General features: G+C 45.2%; 1 protein-coding gene across 1 annotated transcript; it reads left to right on the top strand.

Moving 5' to 3' along the window:
• Nucleotides 1-8,203: 8,203 nt before the first annotated feature.
• LOC141983747 (beta-defensin 13-like) lies at nt 8,204-11,217 on the top strand. Its single transcript, XM_074946774.1, has 2 exons — nt 8,204-8,312; nt 11,023-11,217. Exons 1-2 carry the CDS (start codon nt 8,255-8,257, stop codon nt 11,145-11,147), a joined length of 183 nt encoding a protein of 60 aa, XP_074802875.1. The 5' UTR covers nt 8,204-8,254; the 3' UTR covers nt 11,148-11,217.
• Nucleotides 11,218-16,981: the final 5,764 nt, after the last annotated feature.

Below are 16,981 nucleotides of genomic sequence, written 5' to 3'. Positions count from 1 at the left end.
TGCTTCCGCTGGCCGCCTGCTCATGGCTATCGCTGCACTTCTTGATCAGCCACCCTGTCGGCTGCACCTTTCTGTCACCACACAGCTAGCTGCCTGCTCACCTTGCCTCTCCACCAGCTGCCCTGCTGGCCACTCATTGGGCCTCTCCACCCCACCAGCCACTAGTTCACCAGCTGACTGTCAGTCACCTGCTGCTGCCACTTGCTTCAACATCTGCACATCAGTCTTTAGTCATTTTCAGCATGTTGTAGGCCGGGTAGAAGCACTGCCCCATCTCAAGTGATGTCCGCTCCTAGTGATTTTTAGCTCTTAGCAGGTAGGCTAGAAAACAGCCCTACCACAACTGATTTCAGCTCTGATTGGGCATTTAACATAACAAGGAGGCCCCTAATAAAGCCTATTTAGTGCTATTCTTTGAACAGTGGGAAGGAACAGCTTAAACCAGTCTAAGAAAGATCCTTAAGACTATGCACCCTCCTAGCTAGAGATATCTATCCCCACATCTCTTACTTTCATAAGACTCTGACATTCGAGCCCCTGACTTAATGAGGTTCTTTCAACTGAGGGTGACAGGTTAAGCACAGTCATTTGGGACAGATTAAGCACAGTCCTGCTTTCCTATATTCCTACAATAATTACAACATTGGTAACCATATTTCACTACCCCTGCATTCAGTACTAAGGTGATTTGTACCCAACGCCAGCCAAAGTTGATCACTTGTTGCTGAACAGGTAAGCAGGACAGGAGCAAACTGTATTTACATAAACACACCCAAATCTCTCCCCCTCCCAGCTAGCTGTCAGGGAAGCTTTCATTCAGACCCTGCTTACATAAGCAACCCACACACCATTTCCCCCCATTCAATTCCAAAGGACACAATGTTCCTGATCAATCGACTAGGCCAAATTCATCTCCAGTGTGACTACACCAAAGCCAATGGAGTTTCACCAGTGACAAATATCACTAACTGGCCAGTGTCTGGTCTCATTTACACCAGTGTAAATCCAATAAAGTCAGTAGAATGCCTCCAAATTATATCTGAGTCCAGAACCTGGCCCACTCTGTGTATGTAGAAATGGATACACAGGGAAAGCTGCACAGGGACCAGTCGGGCAAGACAAGAGGGAAGCCAGGATAAGAGAAGACATTGAAGCCTCTTCCACATAAGAAGCTGGAGCCTACAACTCCCTCAGGTTGGGGAGAATTTACCTCAGGGTTTATTGGAATTTAGAGTTGCTAATCCATGGGGTTTGGAGAGAGCCTTCTTGTGAGATGTATGGGAACCCTATTAGCTTGGGAGAGCTGACCAGAGGCCATGGCTGCTGTCACAAGGTAAACCAGGTCCCTTTAAGAGGAAACTGGTCCAGCCTAGCTGTACCTCATTAACAGCCTTGTGATGGGGCCTGAGAGAGGGCAGCTGGCCTCTATAAAGAGGGGGGAACAGAAAACAGAGACAGGAAGTTGTGGTAGAAACTACAGAGAACAGGAGGTTCCTGCAGGGAGCTTAAAAAAACAAGGGGAATAGCAGAGGGGGTTTTACCTGCTGATCTCACAGAGCTTTGGTCAAGACAGGCAGAGGCCTGGGGAAGAACTCTAGGCAGGAGAGGCCTGGGAGTGGCTGTTTGCTTTATTTTGGGACTTTGAGGACAGTTTGAATTATTTTGAACTTTACACTAATAAGCCAAACCCCAAAGGGGAGCTTTTATTATTGGGACACATGAAAGCCTTTTGTGAGTTATTGAGGAGGTCTAGAGGGGAAACTGAGGCAAGGTGTGGCAGAGACATCCCTAGCCATCAGGGGTTGCTTGGGGGGTAACCTACCCTGTTACAACTGCCCGAGGTGGCATGACTCCAATCAAAAAGAAAAAAATCTGTCTCCTAGTTGCCAGGCCAGCTGGCCCAGACCCATTGCCACAGCCACATAGAGCTCTCAGTGTGCCTATTGATCCACATGCAGCCAGCTCTAGCTTGAGGCCCCTCGGGGTGGCTGCCACCCATCCTCACCACAGAGGTAATCCCAAGTATCACTGATCTGTCTATTTGGTTACTGGGCATTACTTTATCATAACAAGACCTGGATGTACCCTGTGGTGGAGCTTGTTTGCTGTTCCCAGGTGGCAGTCCAATGTCTGTTTGGCAGAGATAGTGAGAGCCATTGTTCTTAGTCAGATGGAAGATATGGGCTAAAGGTGTTAACATAACCCACTCCTTGTCCAACATCAAACAGTGTCAAACAAGGTTCAGGACTTGGTGTGCCGTGAGCTCAGCCTGCTTAGGGACCACGGCAAACACACCATTAAAAATCCTTTTAATCTGTTATTAAAAATAAAGAAAAGAAGGGAAAAAATAAGTATTGAGTAAGGCTTTCATTTTAATAACCTCCTTTGTCTTTCCCTGCTGCTGGAGAGAGTTTTTTTAGAAGGAAAAAGCCTTCGTTTGACAGTTTTAGGTGGTATCAAAGATGGTGATAACTGTCCTCTGGAGGAAAAAAGATGGCCTCTTGAGATGGCCGGAGCTGCTGTTGCTGTTATAGTCAGATCCTGTTTCCTTTCAGACAAACACACACACAAGGGAAGAGAAAAGAACAGCAAAGAGAAAATGCAGCTTCTGCCTTTGGTGTTGACTCTCACTTGCAACTTCACGGCTAGAAAAACAGGCCCAGCACTCGCTTTGACCAGCCACTCCAAGACCAGGTGACACTGTACCAGCCTCAGGCTGTTGTTAGCGCATTACATTGAGCTGCCCTTTTGGTCACAGGCTTACAGCAGTGTTACAAAATATACCATCTTGGCCAACTAAACCAAACTCTCGTTAAACAGAGGAGGAATGGGAGGGGGAAAGAATGAAATAAGGCATGGAAGGAAAAGGACACTGGGGTGGAGGGGACAAAGTCTCACTTTCTACGTGATGGTTGGGATCTAGCTGTGACGCTGAGTGTAATATAATATCTCATTGAAAGGTGACACAGGGCCAAAAAGAGTTAATTAACTCACAGACTGACATGACCCATGGCCGAACTTCAAAGACTGGTTGGGAAGATATGTAAATGAATAGAGCTTTGAAATGCAAGCCTGCATTGTTAGAGATAGAAGGGTAGATGTTTGCTCAGGTCTTGTGATGTAACAAACAAGTCTTGTCTATTGCTAGGGCTTTGATTCAAAGATCAAAAAAGGAGTATTAATATTTAGGAAGACACTTGAGTGAAATACTATTACTGTCTATATGTCTCTTTGAAGGTTGTGGTAACCTGTATCTGAAGTGTTTAATGGACAAATTACCCTGTGCTAATTGCCATGATGTTTAGGAGAAGAAAAGTTAAGCCTATTGTTTTCTCAGGCCAAAAGGCTGCTGGAAATGTATAAAAACCCTGGGACACGATCCTTCTTCATCTCTGATCTGCTCTGGGTTTCAAGAGGGGGAAACCTTAAGCCACAAGGATTGACATCCCCACTCATTGACTGGAGTCACCCTGAATATGGATATTGGACTATAACCTATGGACTATTTCTAAAAGGACTTTTGGCAACTACAAACTCATCTCTGCTATGTATCTGAACCCCAAGAATTGAACTCAAGTCTGTATGTATATTTATCTTTTAACCAACACTCTCTCTCTCTGTTCTTTTTTAATAAGTTTTAGTTTAGTTAATAAGAATTTGCTATAAGCATGTATTTTGGGTAAGATCTAAGTTATAATTGGACCTGGGTATGTGGCTGATCCTTTGGGATTGGAAGAACCTTTTCTTTTCTATGATGAGATAAGATTTTCAGTAATCATCATCATATCTGATGTGTGTGTCTGGATGGAGGCCTGAAGCTGGGGACTTTAAGGGAACTGCATTATTTGGACTTCTGAGTAACCGGTGAGGTAATATAGAAGTTGTTTTGTGCTGGCTTGGTAAATCTAAGTATTGGAATACCCACCAGAATTTGGGGTTTGTCTGCCCCATTCTGTTTGCAGTTCACCCTGATTGAGTGACCTCAGCTGGCTCCCAAAGGTAGCATCGTCTGGAGGTGGCAATGCCATCTGGCTCCCTCTCTCTGGCCTGGTCTGGTAAGGACACGTCTCAGGATAAAGATGAAGAAGGTCTGAGGTCCCAGGAGATGGTGGGGGTGGCAGCCCTGATGGTGAAGCTCACTCCAGTAGCCAATTTTTCTCCCCAAGTCTCTTTCTTTAAGGACCCACAAAAGGAGTGGTGGGTGGAATAGTCCATCCCCTCATTATCTTGTCCACCAGTTATGCCTAATTTCTGACACACCAATTTGAGTTCACTGATTTCCAGTCCTCTATGCCTCTTGTTTACCAGGCATGACCTTAATACAGTCCTTGTGTTATATCAGGAGGCCTTTTTGTTTGGACTAATTCAGTCTGTCTCACTTTTGTACCTTTTCACATCAATTCTTGTTACAGGTTATTGGGACATTCCATGAACTTTGCCTCTCTTTTTACAAGAGCTCACAATTAGAGTAAATTTATAGGCCCAATTATCACAACAGGTCCAGAATGAAGCCCTTTGTTGGCTGGCATAACAGCCATGTTGTATAGCCATATCCAGAATGATGGCCTAGAGGGGTAAGGCTCAGAGCTGGCTATCAGCAGAACTGGGCTCTGTTCCAGGCTTTTGGTCCAGTCTTTTAGGGCCAACTTGTGAAGACTTTGCTCACTTTCATGAGTGAGTAATTGCTCACATTGATTTCAGCGGGATTATTTGTCTGAGTAGATGCTCACCAAAGTGAGTACAGCATTCACACTCTGGTCCCTTGCTTCAATTTACCCCCATTCTATACAATGAGAATGATACTTCTCTACTCCACAGAGCTGCTACCATGCTAACTTTGGTCTTGTGCTCCAGGGTGATGACTGCCACTGAATTGCCTATAAATAAAAGAAGAAAGATCCAAAGGAAAGACGGGAGCTATGATGCAAGAGGGTTGATAATAGGGAAGTATCTGAGAAGCTGATTCTAATGTCTGTGCAACACTTTAAAGGTGTTAGGTAGTAAGTGTTATTAGTACGACTATTGCTATTACCATAACATCTGGGATCCCTAGTCATGTACCAGGACCGCATTGTGCTAGGGGCTGTATGAGCACAGAACAAAGAGATCCCTGTCCATGAGCTGCTGAATGCAATCATCTGAAGAGATGCAGTGGTCTCCTCTGTGGTGATGATGATGATGGTGGCGGTGGTGGTCTGTGGTGATGGTGCAATGGGGGGTTCATAAATTATTCCTGCATCTCAAAAATCACTGTTCCTGCATTTCTGAAGCCAAATGCACCAGCAGAGTCCATCTGCTTTGCTGGCCAGTTAAGATGGGTTTGCAGCTGCTTACCATTACCAAAACGGCACAGAGCGGCTGGAGCAGATGTGTACAGATGCGTACATTTCCCAAGCAGATTGATTATTATCACTCTCCAGCTACCAAAGTCTGTGTTTAACTAATATGAAGGGTCAGGGTTTTTTACACCAGCTGAAGGGAAACTGTTCGTATTCAGGTGGAAGGGGAATCATCAGGTTAAAAAACATATGTTCTCCTTGTCACACGAGGGACATTCAATGGAACTCCAAGGTGGCAAAATCAAATCTGAGAAAAGGAAATTATTTTCCACACAACATGCATTTAGCCCGTGGAACTCACTGCCACATGTCTGAGGCCAAGAATTTATATTCCAAGGTGGATTGGAGGGTTCTATGGATAACTAGAACAGCCAGTATCATACCAGGTAACGGTAACAATGATTTTTGTTGAAGGGATTAAAAAAAACAGAACACTAATGTGTCACAGTTTGAACCAGTCTCTGAATATTAGGGATCAGGCTGAGACCTTTGTGGGGGCAGATTACCCTACATCTCACTACTGTGGGGCTCTTGTGCCTTCCAGGGAAGCAGCTGGCCACTGTCAGAGATGGGATACAGGACTAGATGGAGCACAAGTCTGACCCAGGCTGCCAATTCCTCTGTAGGGACTAAAAGAGGAGGCTCCTTCTGTGCTCCTGTGGAAACAACGCAACTGTCTCCAAGTCTTAGGCGGGATGTAGCAATCAGATCTACCCCAAGAATATGGAGTTTGCACTCTTCACAACGCACATTGAATTCTATAGAGGAGATAATAAGTGCCGTGCCTCACCCGGAGGCTGATCCAAACCCCACTGGATTCAATGGGAGTCTTTCCAGTTACTTCAGTGCATGCTGGATCACCCAGGACATTAAGGAAACCAAGCCCAAGGACTGTTTTCTTCAAGCTGCAGTGTGCTCCAGAGGCTGGCCATGAGATGAAGAGGGCAGGTGGTCTCGGTTCTACTCCTGAGTACCCCACTGACTTTCACGTGCCCTAAGCACACTGTAGAGTCAATTTGCGACCTTGGACAAATCTGGTAGGCCACCATTTCCAAAAATCAGGCTCTAGAGTTAGGCGTGTTGAGCGACACTTAGGCCCCTAAAGGAGTGGTCTGGTTTTTCAGAGGTGCTGCGCACCCAGCAGCTCCCACTGAATCAATCATCTCACAAATTCATGCCCCTTCAGGCCTGACCCAAAGCCCATTGAAGTTAATGGATCAGGCTCTTAGCGGAGTGCCTCAGTATGGATTTAGGTGCCTAACTGTGGCCCCTGACTTGGAAAAGTTTGACCTAAGTGCTTGTTGTTAGGTAAGTCACCAAACATAGTCTGGGGACTGTAAACTGTGTGCTCTGAAAACCCTGCAGCTGCACTGATTCAGGCAGAGGGGATGTGGCTGATCTGACACTTCGTGTGAAGGCAGCTCCCCACTAAGGGTCCAGACGTCCAAACAGCTTCTGAACCAGGCTGAGGTGAAGTGCCACGATCTGCCACCAGAACAGTCACATGCAGGGCAGGCCCTTCCTGTACCTGATTTCTCCTGTGCTCACTTTAACAAAAGGACCAGTCTTTCCACATGGACACCAGCCCATCTTTTGCAAGGCCTCCACTTTAGCTTGCTATGTGCACACACTCTAGAACACAGTCATCTAGCTACACAGGCATATAAGACCATAGGCCCAGATCCTTAAAGGTCCTTGAAATCTGGGCTGTAGTCCTTTACTAGCTGGGTTTAGATATGATACTGTGAAAATAACAGAGTAAAACTCAGGTCTACACACATTCCTGAAAGCAACCTTCAAAGCTTAAAGGAAGCCAACCAAAATGTTCATTTGTTTTTGTTTGTTTCCTCCAAGTTGTTCCCCACAAGGCCCAGCTCCGTCTGGGGCCTGTTTGAACAAGACTCTGTTTAAATCCAGATGGTAAAAGGGCTTATCCACACTGTTTGAGGCTTGTTCCGCCTGACTTGTCTGAAGATCCGGTGGCTTACATTTTTCAACACTGGATGGCATCCAGCTTGCAATAAAAGGCCATCAAGGTGAGCCACGAAGTGAAAAAGAAATGTTTGTTTGTACCCTTTGATGCTTTTCTCTGACTGTATAAAGAAAGCCTGGGGAAAAGTTTTATTTCCTTGGTTTTTATATTGAAATCTCATCTGTCTTGATTCTTTTCCCCCCTTGAATCCAACTGGAGAACTTTGGTAGAATCAGGCCACGAGCGCTGCCAACTCTTGTGAAATTGGGAGTCTTTCCAAAAGCCCCAGCTCATGATATTTGTTATGGGAGAATCTCCACTTCACTGTTCTTAAAATGAAGTTTCCAGCCCTTGTGGTTGCAGAGAAAAGCTTGAAAAAAATGACCCCTAGAGAGTCAAAAACCAGAAGAATTCAAACTGGATTTTTTTTTAATCTTTGGCTTTAAACAAAAAGTCACATCTCATGTTTGGTTTTGGTTTTTGGACGGGGCAAGTGGGAGAGGGGCTTGACTGATTCTTGAATGCTTGGAATCAGCAATACTGTGACAGCAAGTAACCAGAGAGTGAACACTGGACATTTAAAGCCTTGCTCATTCAAACGCTTGCACCCACAAGCAGCCCCATTGTGCCCCCTCTGCCCTATAGCAGACCCAACCTGGAGCAGCTACAATTTGGCCCCTGGTTCTTGTTTTGTTGCCAAAAGCCTTGCTTATCTTCCCACAATGGGCATATCTGATACTGAACTTAGCACAAAGGTCACTGTTTGCTGGAGCACTGAAATGCACCTCTGTTTGTCAAGCTTTTCTCAGCACCAGGAATATTTCACAATCCCCAGTGGGAGCCCTATAAATCCAGGGAGCCTTTGTCTTCACCTGTCAGCAAACATCAGCTTCAACCTTCTGCTTCTTCTCTGGTGTGACACCGAGATCCCAAGCTGACATTCATGAGGATCCTTTACCTGTTCTTTGCTGTTGTCATCTTCTTCCTCCAGGCTGCTCCAGGTGAGGTGAAAATATCTGGAGGGCTTTATAGGATAGGGAAAGGAGAGGGGAAAGGAATGTTCTCATTGTGAAGGACAAGGTAAAGTCAGGGCAGAGTAAATCATCCAGACAAAAAATTACTATATAAATTAAATATTGCACTATTACTCAAGATAGTTAAATCTAGAGCTAGCTGCAAAGAGATCTCACAAAACTGAGTGACTGGGCAACAAAATGGCAAATGAAATTCTATGTTGATAAATGCAATGCAATGCACATTGGAAAACAGAATCCCAACTATATAGACACAATGATGAAATCTAAATTAACTGTGACCACTGAAGAAGGATCTTGGCATCATTATAGATAGTTCTCTGAAGACATCTGCTCAATGTCCAGCGGCAGTGAAAAAAGCTAACAATGTTAGGACAATAATAGATAATAACACAGAAAATTTTATAATGCCACTTTATAAATCCACGGTATGCCCACTGTGTATATACTGCATGCAGTTCTGGCCACCCCATCTCAAAAAAGAGATTTTAGAATTGGAAAAGGTACAGAGAAGGGCAACAAAAATTATTAGGGGTGCGGAACAGCTTCCGCACGAGGGGAGATGAATAAGACTGGGACTTTTCAGCTTGGAAAAGAGACGACTGAGGGAGGTTATGATAGAGGTCTGAAAAATCATGATTGGTGTGGAGGAAGTGCATAAGGAAGTGTTCGTTACTCCTTCACATAACACAAGAACCAGGGGTCACCTGATTAAATTGATAGCCGCAGGTTTAGAACAAACAAAAGGAAGTACTGCTTCACACAACGCACAGCCAGTCTGTGGAACTCGTTTTCAGGCGATGTTGTGACAACCAAAAATATAAATGGATTTAGAAAAGACCTAGATAAATGCATGGAAGTTAGGTCCATCAATGGCTATTAGCCAAGATGGTCAGGGTTGCAACTACATACCCTGGGTGCCCCTAGCCTCTGACTGCCAGAAGCTGGGAGTCGATGACAGAGGATGGATCACTTAGAATCATAGAATATCAGGGTTGGAAGGGACCTCAGGAAGTCATCTAGTACAACCCCCTGCTCAAAGCAGGACCAATCCCCAACTAAATCATCCCAGCCAGGGCTTTGTGAAGCCTGACCTTAAAAATATCTAAGGAAGGAGATTCCACCACCTCCCTAGGTAACGCATTCCAGTGTTTCACCACCCTCCTAGTGAAAATTTTTTTCCATCACTTGATGATGACCTGTTCTGTTCATTTCCTCTGAAACACCTGGCACTGGCCACTGTCAGAAGACAGGATACTGGGCTAGATGGACCTTTGGTCTGACCCAGTATGGCCGTTCTTATGTTCTTATTGTGCCTCTGAAGGCAGGACTTAGGCATGAAGAGAGGGTTCCTCAATTTCAGGGTCAAAAGACCCATTCAAAGACACTGTCAGCTATTAGTAGGTTAGGAGTCAGGAGACATTTTGCAATCTCAAGCAAGTCACTTCATGTGAGTCTCACTTTCCCCATCTGTAAATTGGGGACAATAAAACCAAAGGTGTTGTAAAGCATAACCAAAAAGGGGCCTAATCCAAAGTCCATTGAAGACAATGGGAATCTTTCAAGGGGCTTTGGATCAGATCCGTAATCTTTTAAAGTGTTCAGCTGGAAAGCGGAGCATAGGCGTGAAGTGTCATTGCGGTTATGTTGGTTTTAAGTATTTCACGTTAGCACCCACACTGCCAAAGACTGTGGCTGTTTTCTGATTATGCTCTTGCTTATGCATCAGCCACATCCAGGCTGTCGGGGAGCTGAATGCCGGCTAGGAGCAGTGTTCGATAGAGTACTGCAAAACTGAATGGAAAGTTGAGTTCAGGCCAGAAACATGTTGACTGACCTCACTAGCATGGCTGATATTTAGCACAAAAAACAGTTTGAACAAGCAGTGTTATACCTATGTTATTTAAACTCCCCGATCAATGAAAAGATAAACTCAAGGTAAATTGCAAAAGAGAAAATAGTGCCCTTTTTTCTTAAACTAGAAAAAAATTACTTTAGAAATTCAGGTCTCATCTATCCTAGTTCTGTGTGTGTGTGTGTGTGTGTGTGTGTGTGTGTGTGTGTTTGTTTGTTTGTTTGTTTGTTTCTGGACACTTTAGGGCTGACTGGAGAAGTGTTAGGATTTTAACATCATGGCAAACAAAGCAGTGAAACCTGAATAACGAGAAGGGGAAGGATGTTTACTCAGACTTTTATACTCATTTCTTTTTAATAACTATTTACTTCAAATGCCCGACAACTTTTGTGAAGTGAACGTCAATATTCTTGCCCCTTTCACTGAAGGCTGAGAAAGCTCCCACTCCAGTTTTCTGGTCTTCCAATGAGTCCTCCAGCACAACAAGGCTTGGGATTCCTGATATTTATAGGGTAAACCAAGCAAAAGCTGCCCTTTTACGCCCTCCCCTCCCCCCCAATATAAAATAACCAACAAAGCAAACCACTTCCCTCAAAGCAACCCTTTCACTGACCTTTATGGACCCATAAAATGGGGAAAAAAGGCAACAGCATGTTTTTGTTTCCTTAGCAAGACACCATTAAGGTGCTGGAATCATGATACATAGTCTACACAATTTCCCAATTGCCCCATTGGGCAGGCAATCACCATTGACTTTAATGGGGGTCTGCAGGGCTCCACCCTTCTCCCTGCAACTATCTCATGTCTCCTTTCCTTGTGCAGCAAGAGGCAGCGCTTACGACACCTTGCAGTGCCTGAGCAACCACGGCCACTGCCGAGGGCTTTGCTTCCACATGGAGCGTCAGGTTGGCACCTGCACCAATGGCCACCAGCGCTGCTGCAAGTGAGAGACAAGGCTGGGATGAAGAACTCTCTGGATCCAAAAGCTGAAGGAACCCGAACAAGACTTTCCAATAACAGCACAGCGAACATGTGTAACTCCTGTGCTGGACACAAGCTACACCAAACTCATGTTTTTTTCCATTGTAAATAAAATATACTCCTCTGGGTCTGTATTTCAACCACACTTTTCTTAGAGAATTGGGAAGATGGACAATTCTGCCACAAATTTTACATTTTGGGACTGACCTGGTGATCGGCACCCTTTTGCTTCTAGGTCTTCCATGTGAATGTGGCCAGGGTCTGCAGTAATTTATTATGATAGCATCTACAAGGCCCATTCAAGGACCAGGGCCCCATTGTGATAGGCACTGCATAGATTTTAACCAAAAGACAGGACCTGTCTCAAAGAGCTTACACTGTATATATGAGACAAGAAGTGGAAAAACAAATAAATGGAAGAGAGACAAGGTAGACAGTAGGAAAAAATCTGATCAGCTTAAAGTTAACAGCACATCCAGTAAAAGCCATAGCACTCCAAGGGCCAAAACCAAAGCTCATTGGTGTCAATGGAAAGAATCTCACTGACTTCAATTGGCTTTGAAGCAAGCCCTGACTGCCTAACCTCTGTCAATGGATTTGTAGACATCTCGGTCAAGGCTACTCGGTGGCCTCTGGAAAATGAGTTTCAGTCCAGTCCCCAGTGGACAAACATGTTGGATAAAAAATCAGTATTTTATCAGACACTTGAAACAACTATTTTAGCTGTTCTGCTCAGTGGGGCTTTGCTTTCAGTTCTATGTATTGGGTGTTTGTGTTGCTGGAGTTGATGGGTCATCTGAGCCACGATTTATTTTCCCTTTTGTAAATAACTCCACTTTCAAAAACTCCCAATTTTAACAAACAAAACAAAGTTTAAAAAGCACAATCCAGCCCAAGGGCCCAATCCAGCTAACACTTCCTACTGGGCCTAAGGCGTAGCATGGTGAGTTGTCCCATTGACACAAAACTACTCTCAGTAGTGAGCAATGCAAGGGGTTACAGGCCTTAGAGATGGAAGCTGGTCCAGTGGTTAGGCCCCATAGCCTAAGTACTGCAAAATCTGAGTTCAATTCCCCAGCAGGGCCACAGCCTCTATGACTGACCTTGGGCAAGTTCTGTAGTCTCTCTGCGCTTCAGTGTCTATGAAGTGGGGCTAATGGTGCTGCCCTACCTCAGAGGGCTTTTGTGAGGCTCAGTAGGCAAAGGATTGTGACATGTTCAGATGTTTTGACTGTAATGCGGGGAGAGGTCATATAGCTTCCCAAAGGCATCACTACCCATTGGACAAGTGGCTCCCCGTGAGAGCTGAATAAGTGACTTAATCATATGGAATTTATGCCCTGATCCAGCAAAGCCTCTGACAATTTTTATCTGTAGTGCCTAGGAGACATAGTCATGGACCAGGACCCCCACGGTACTAGGTGCTGTACAAACACAGAACAAAAAGACAGTCCCCAACCCAGACAGCTTACAATCAAAGTAGCAATCCCATTGAATTTTTAAATGCAGGTGGGGCATTAAGAGAAACACTAAAAGTCGTGAGACGTGTGATAAGATCTTGAGGGTTGGCAACAGTTTTATTTATCCATCGGGGATGATCATATTCAGAGACTGGAAGTGCTTATGCGTGTGAGGGCACAAGCACAGGGTTCGGGCAGTCTAATGTAATCTTAGGTCTATTGTGAAGACCACAGCTAGAAATACATCAGGGAGGGAGAAGAGATATTTAAGCTAAAGTACAAGGTTGGGACGAGAACAAATGGGAATAAACTGGCCATGGATAAATCGAGATTGGAAATTAGAAAAAGGTTTCCAACTATCAGAGAAGAGATGGTCTGGAACAGCCTTCCCCTAGGAGTACTGGGCGTGAACAACCTCACTAGTTTTAAAATGGAGCTTGATGAGTCTATGAACAGGATTGCATGACAGAGTTGCCCAAGATACCCGGGGACTGGACCGGATGACCCAAGAGGTCCCTTCCCAGCCTGTGTTCCTATGACTTGTAAGGGGCTAGCAGCTGTTTTGTATAAAACTAAACCAGTCAAGAAACACAACTGCATTTGCTTTAAAAATGTAAGGACCTTCTTAAAAGAGGAAAGAGGATGAAAGTGTGCATAGAGAGGGGAAAAGAACAGTAAAACCCAACCAGTTAATATGCTGCCATAGGGCTGAGGCCTTTCTGGAAGTTATGCTTTCGCCAACACACAAGTTATTGGGCTCAATCCAGGGGTAAATGGGTGAAATGTAATGGCCTGTGTTACACAGTGGTTGGACTAGACGGTCTACTGGTCCCTTCTGGCTTTACACTCTATTAGTTCCTTTATACTCTTTACACTCTAATCTAGCTCCTAAAGACATCAGGCGGGAGAGTCTTTCTACTGAATTCAAGGGGACCTGGAACAGGCTCCTCAATGTTCCTAATGACAGGTTTCAGAGTAACAGCCATGTTAGTCTGTATTTGCAAAAAGAAAAGGAGTACTTGTGGCACCTTAGAGACTAACCAATTTATTTGAGCATAAGCTTTCGTGAGCTACAGCTCTGTAGCTGGAAATGGCCCAACTTGATTATCATACACATTGTAAGGAGAGTGATCACTTTAGATAAGCTATTACCAGCAGGAGAGTGGGGTGGGAGGAGGTATTTTTTCATGCTTTGTGTGTATATAAAAAGATCTTCTACACTTTCCACAGTATGCATCCGATGAAGTGAGCTGTAGCTCACGAAAGCTTATGCTCAAATAAATTGGTTAGTCTCTAAGGTGCCACAAGTACTCCTTTTCTTTTTGCGAATACAGACTAACACGGCTGTTACTCTGAAACCTGTCCTTTTAATGTCATTAATGTATCCTTTCCCAACAGCAGATGGCGATCTTAGCCCACTTTTCTCCTACCTCACTAAAGCTACAAGTTAATATGAGGGAATATCAGGCTTGAAAGCCACTAATATTTCTTTAAATCCTGCGTTAGTCAATTGTCTTTACACACAGGGGCCAGGTTTTTAATCGGGCCCTTAGTGCTTAGGTAGCTGTTTGCATTTTCAAAGCACTGCACAGACATTGACTGCTTGTTAAGGGTAGGTGACAAGCAATGAGACAGAAGGCTGGAAACTCAGCACTGCTAACCCCAAGCACCCAAAGATCAGGATATTAAAAATAATATATTTTTAATTTGTCTCTGGTTTCTGAGCCTTTAGGGGGCACTCAGGGCACATTTTCAAGCTTTTCCCTGCAGCCACAAAAGACAGAGTCTCTCTTTTTTTTAAATTTAACTGACAGCTGAGATTTTTGTAGAATAACAGGACTCCAAGAGGTGGGGCTTTAAAAAAACTAACTATCACTAGACTCGTGATAAAATTACACGAGTTGGCAGCATTGGTTGCTGGGTTCGCACACCTAGCAGGAGTCTGTGGCCATTTTCCCTCTCTGACTGGAAGTCATATTTTTCTTCAGGGGAGATTCAAGTTAAAAGGAAATTTGGGGGCAGATCCTCAACTATAAGTCAATGTAACTACAGGGATTTCAACAGAGCTGGGCCAATTTGTGACAGCTAAGAGTCTGACCCCAGCTTGTAGCTGAAAGGCAACCTGAACTATGCGTGCGGAACAGAAGAACCCCCTAAAAGCTACTCCCATGCAGGAGAAGCATATGCCAGTCATGACTTTCTGGTATCTGTGGGTATGGTTACATGAGGGCAGCTACCCAGCTGACTGAGTTAGATGTCAACTCTACATGTCCTTATTTGTACCCACAAACAATTATTTGTGGATCCAGAATTGTACATGAAAAGGGGGTCTGTGTTAAATATGCTTTAAAATTCAGCCTCATCAAATTATCTAGCCCAGGCATAGAATGGGGGGGGGGAGGGTGGAAATTGGGCAATACCTCCCAGTTTCCCTAGGGGAATGATCTTTCCAGGAAACCTGAACAAAATTTTCAAGTTCACAACAAAGCCTGGTAAGTTTCACCTAAGGTTAGGGTATATTAAGAACATGTCACTCTTCTTGCCACCCGTGACACTTTTAATTATACATCCTAAAATAAAGCAATCAAATCTCATGCTTCAGGGTACAAACTGATCACTGTGTGGGTCAGGAAGAAACTTTGCACCTTCATTTTCACACTTCAAATTTGCATGCGTGCATTATGAGTAGCATTTTCCTCTGTAAAGAGAGCCTACACGTGTAATTACTTTGCATAGCATTACAGCTAATTGCAGAGGATGGTGTTACTCCCTGGGAGTAAGGGGGAGCAAAATCTAGCCCCAAGAAGGGAGAGGAATTGCCTGCTCCGACACATAGAAACATAACTAAGAGCAATGGGATGAAATTTAGATTGAATAACAGTGACTGGGCGATGCATTTGGCTGTGAATGTGTGTGACAGTGGAAACTCCATTGCTGGGGACTTCTAAAACCAGTTTGGACAAAGCACTATAACATGTATCATGGGGAGTAATCCTGTACTGGCAAGGGGGGATTTTATGGACCAGATCCTCAGCTAATATAAACTGGCTTCAATGGAGCTACAGCTGTTTGCTCCCACTGAGAAGGACATGGGCATAGCTCCAGAGACAGAGCTATACTGATTTATACCAGCTGAAGATCTGGTCCTGTCCCTCTAGAGTCTATGCTTGCAACTTTCAAAGCCAAACAGGGGACTTATCCGTACAACCCCACTAATTTCACTGGGAGTCGCGAGGTTACATCCCCTAGTCCGTTGTGTAAATCTCAGCCCATGCTTCTCCTGGTCGCTGTAGGCAAATAATTTGAAAGCTCATTCTCACAGTCACAGTCTCTTTTACTTGGTGATGCTCTTCTCTTTTGATGGGTGGGTGTATTCCTGGGGGTGCAGGGAAGCTAGCCAGGAGTCAGCAGCCACTGGGGCTCATTTGGATCACCAGATAAGCTGCTACTTGATAACAGGAGCTGCCAGAAAGAGCCTCCAGTTTTCCACCTTTTTGAAGTCTGGCTGGTGAAGTTTTGCAGAACTTTGTATTTTTGCCAAAGTAACCAACCTCCAGCCCAGGGTTTTTGCTTCCCTCATCCCCTCCCCCTTCCTCCGGCTCCGCTCAGCACGCACCTCTGTGCGGGGCTGATACGGGTGTTGGGTCACACAGATGATGTCATCTATTTTTGGTGCTGTAGAGGAGAAGGCCCGGGTTAGACACGTCTGCCTCTACCCAGCCCGGCGCCGGGAACAACTGCGAGCCTTCCTCTCACAGCCCCTTCTGTACCTTATCACGGTAGAGATGACATCTTCGGGCGTGCTGCGCAGCTGAGACCGACCGGACGAGGGGGGTAGGCTGCCTGGGACAGGGGCTGACGCTGGGAACCCATGAATGGGATCCTTGTGAAAAACACACACGCAGTCGCTGAGGCTCATTCCTGGCACAGAACAGAAAGGGGAATCTCATCCAGCCGGATAAAGCCAGACGTCTGCCAGAGTGAAGGGGAAGCTGTGCGTGCACCACAGCAAAGGAAAATCAATGTGCGTAAGGCTGGGGTGTGCTAAAGAGCATTGGCCTAACTCTGTTTCCATTGCATCAGCACCCTGGCATTGAACCCAGGTCCGTGAGGTCCCTATCTGGCATCCTGAGACTCAGTAACACCACTGCATGCTGAGGCACCAGCCCTGACCTACAGCCTTAGTGCTAAAGGCCTGCAGCCCCACAGCAGCCCCGCCCCAGGCCCCTGATTGGCTGGACAGCAGCTTTCTCATTGGGTACCTGGGCTATATAAAAACGGCAACAGGCAGAGGAAGCCGTTGCCTGCTGGTTGCTGCCTAGGCTGCCCCGTCCGACCTT

The sequence above is a fragment of the Natator depressus genome, chromosome 3, assembly GCF_965152275.1.
Source record: "Natator depressus isolate rNatDep1 chromosome 3, rNatDep2.hap1, whole genome shotgun sequence".
Taxonomy (NCBI): domain Eukaryota; kingdom Metazoa; phylum Chordata; order Testudines; family Cheloniidae; genus Natator; species Natator depressus.
The sequence above is the reverse complement of the archived record's forward strand: the minus strand, read 5'-3'. Positions and strand labels throughout refer to the sequence as shown.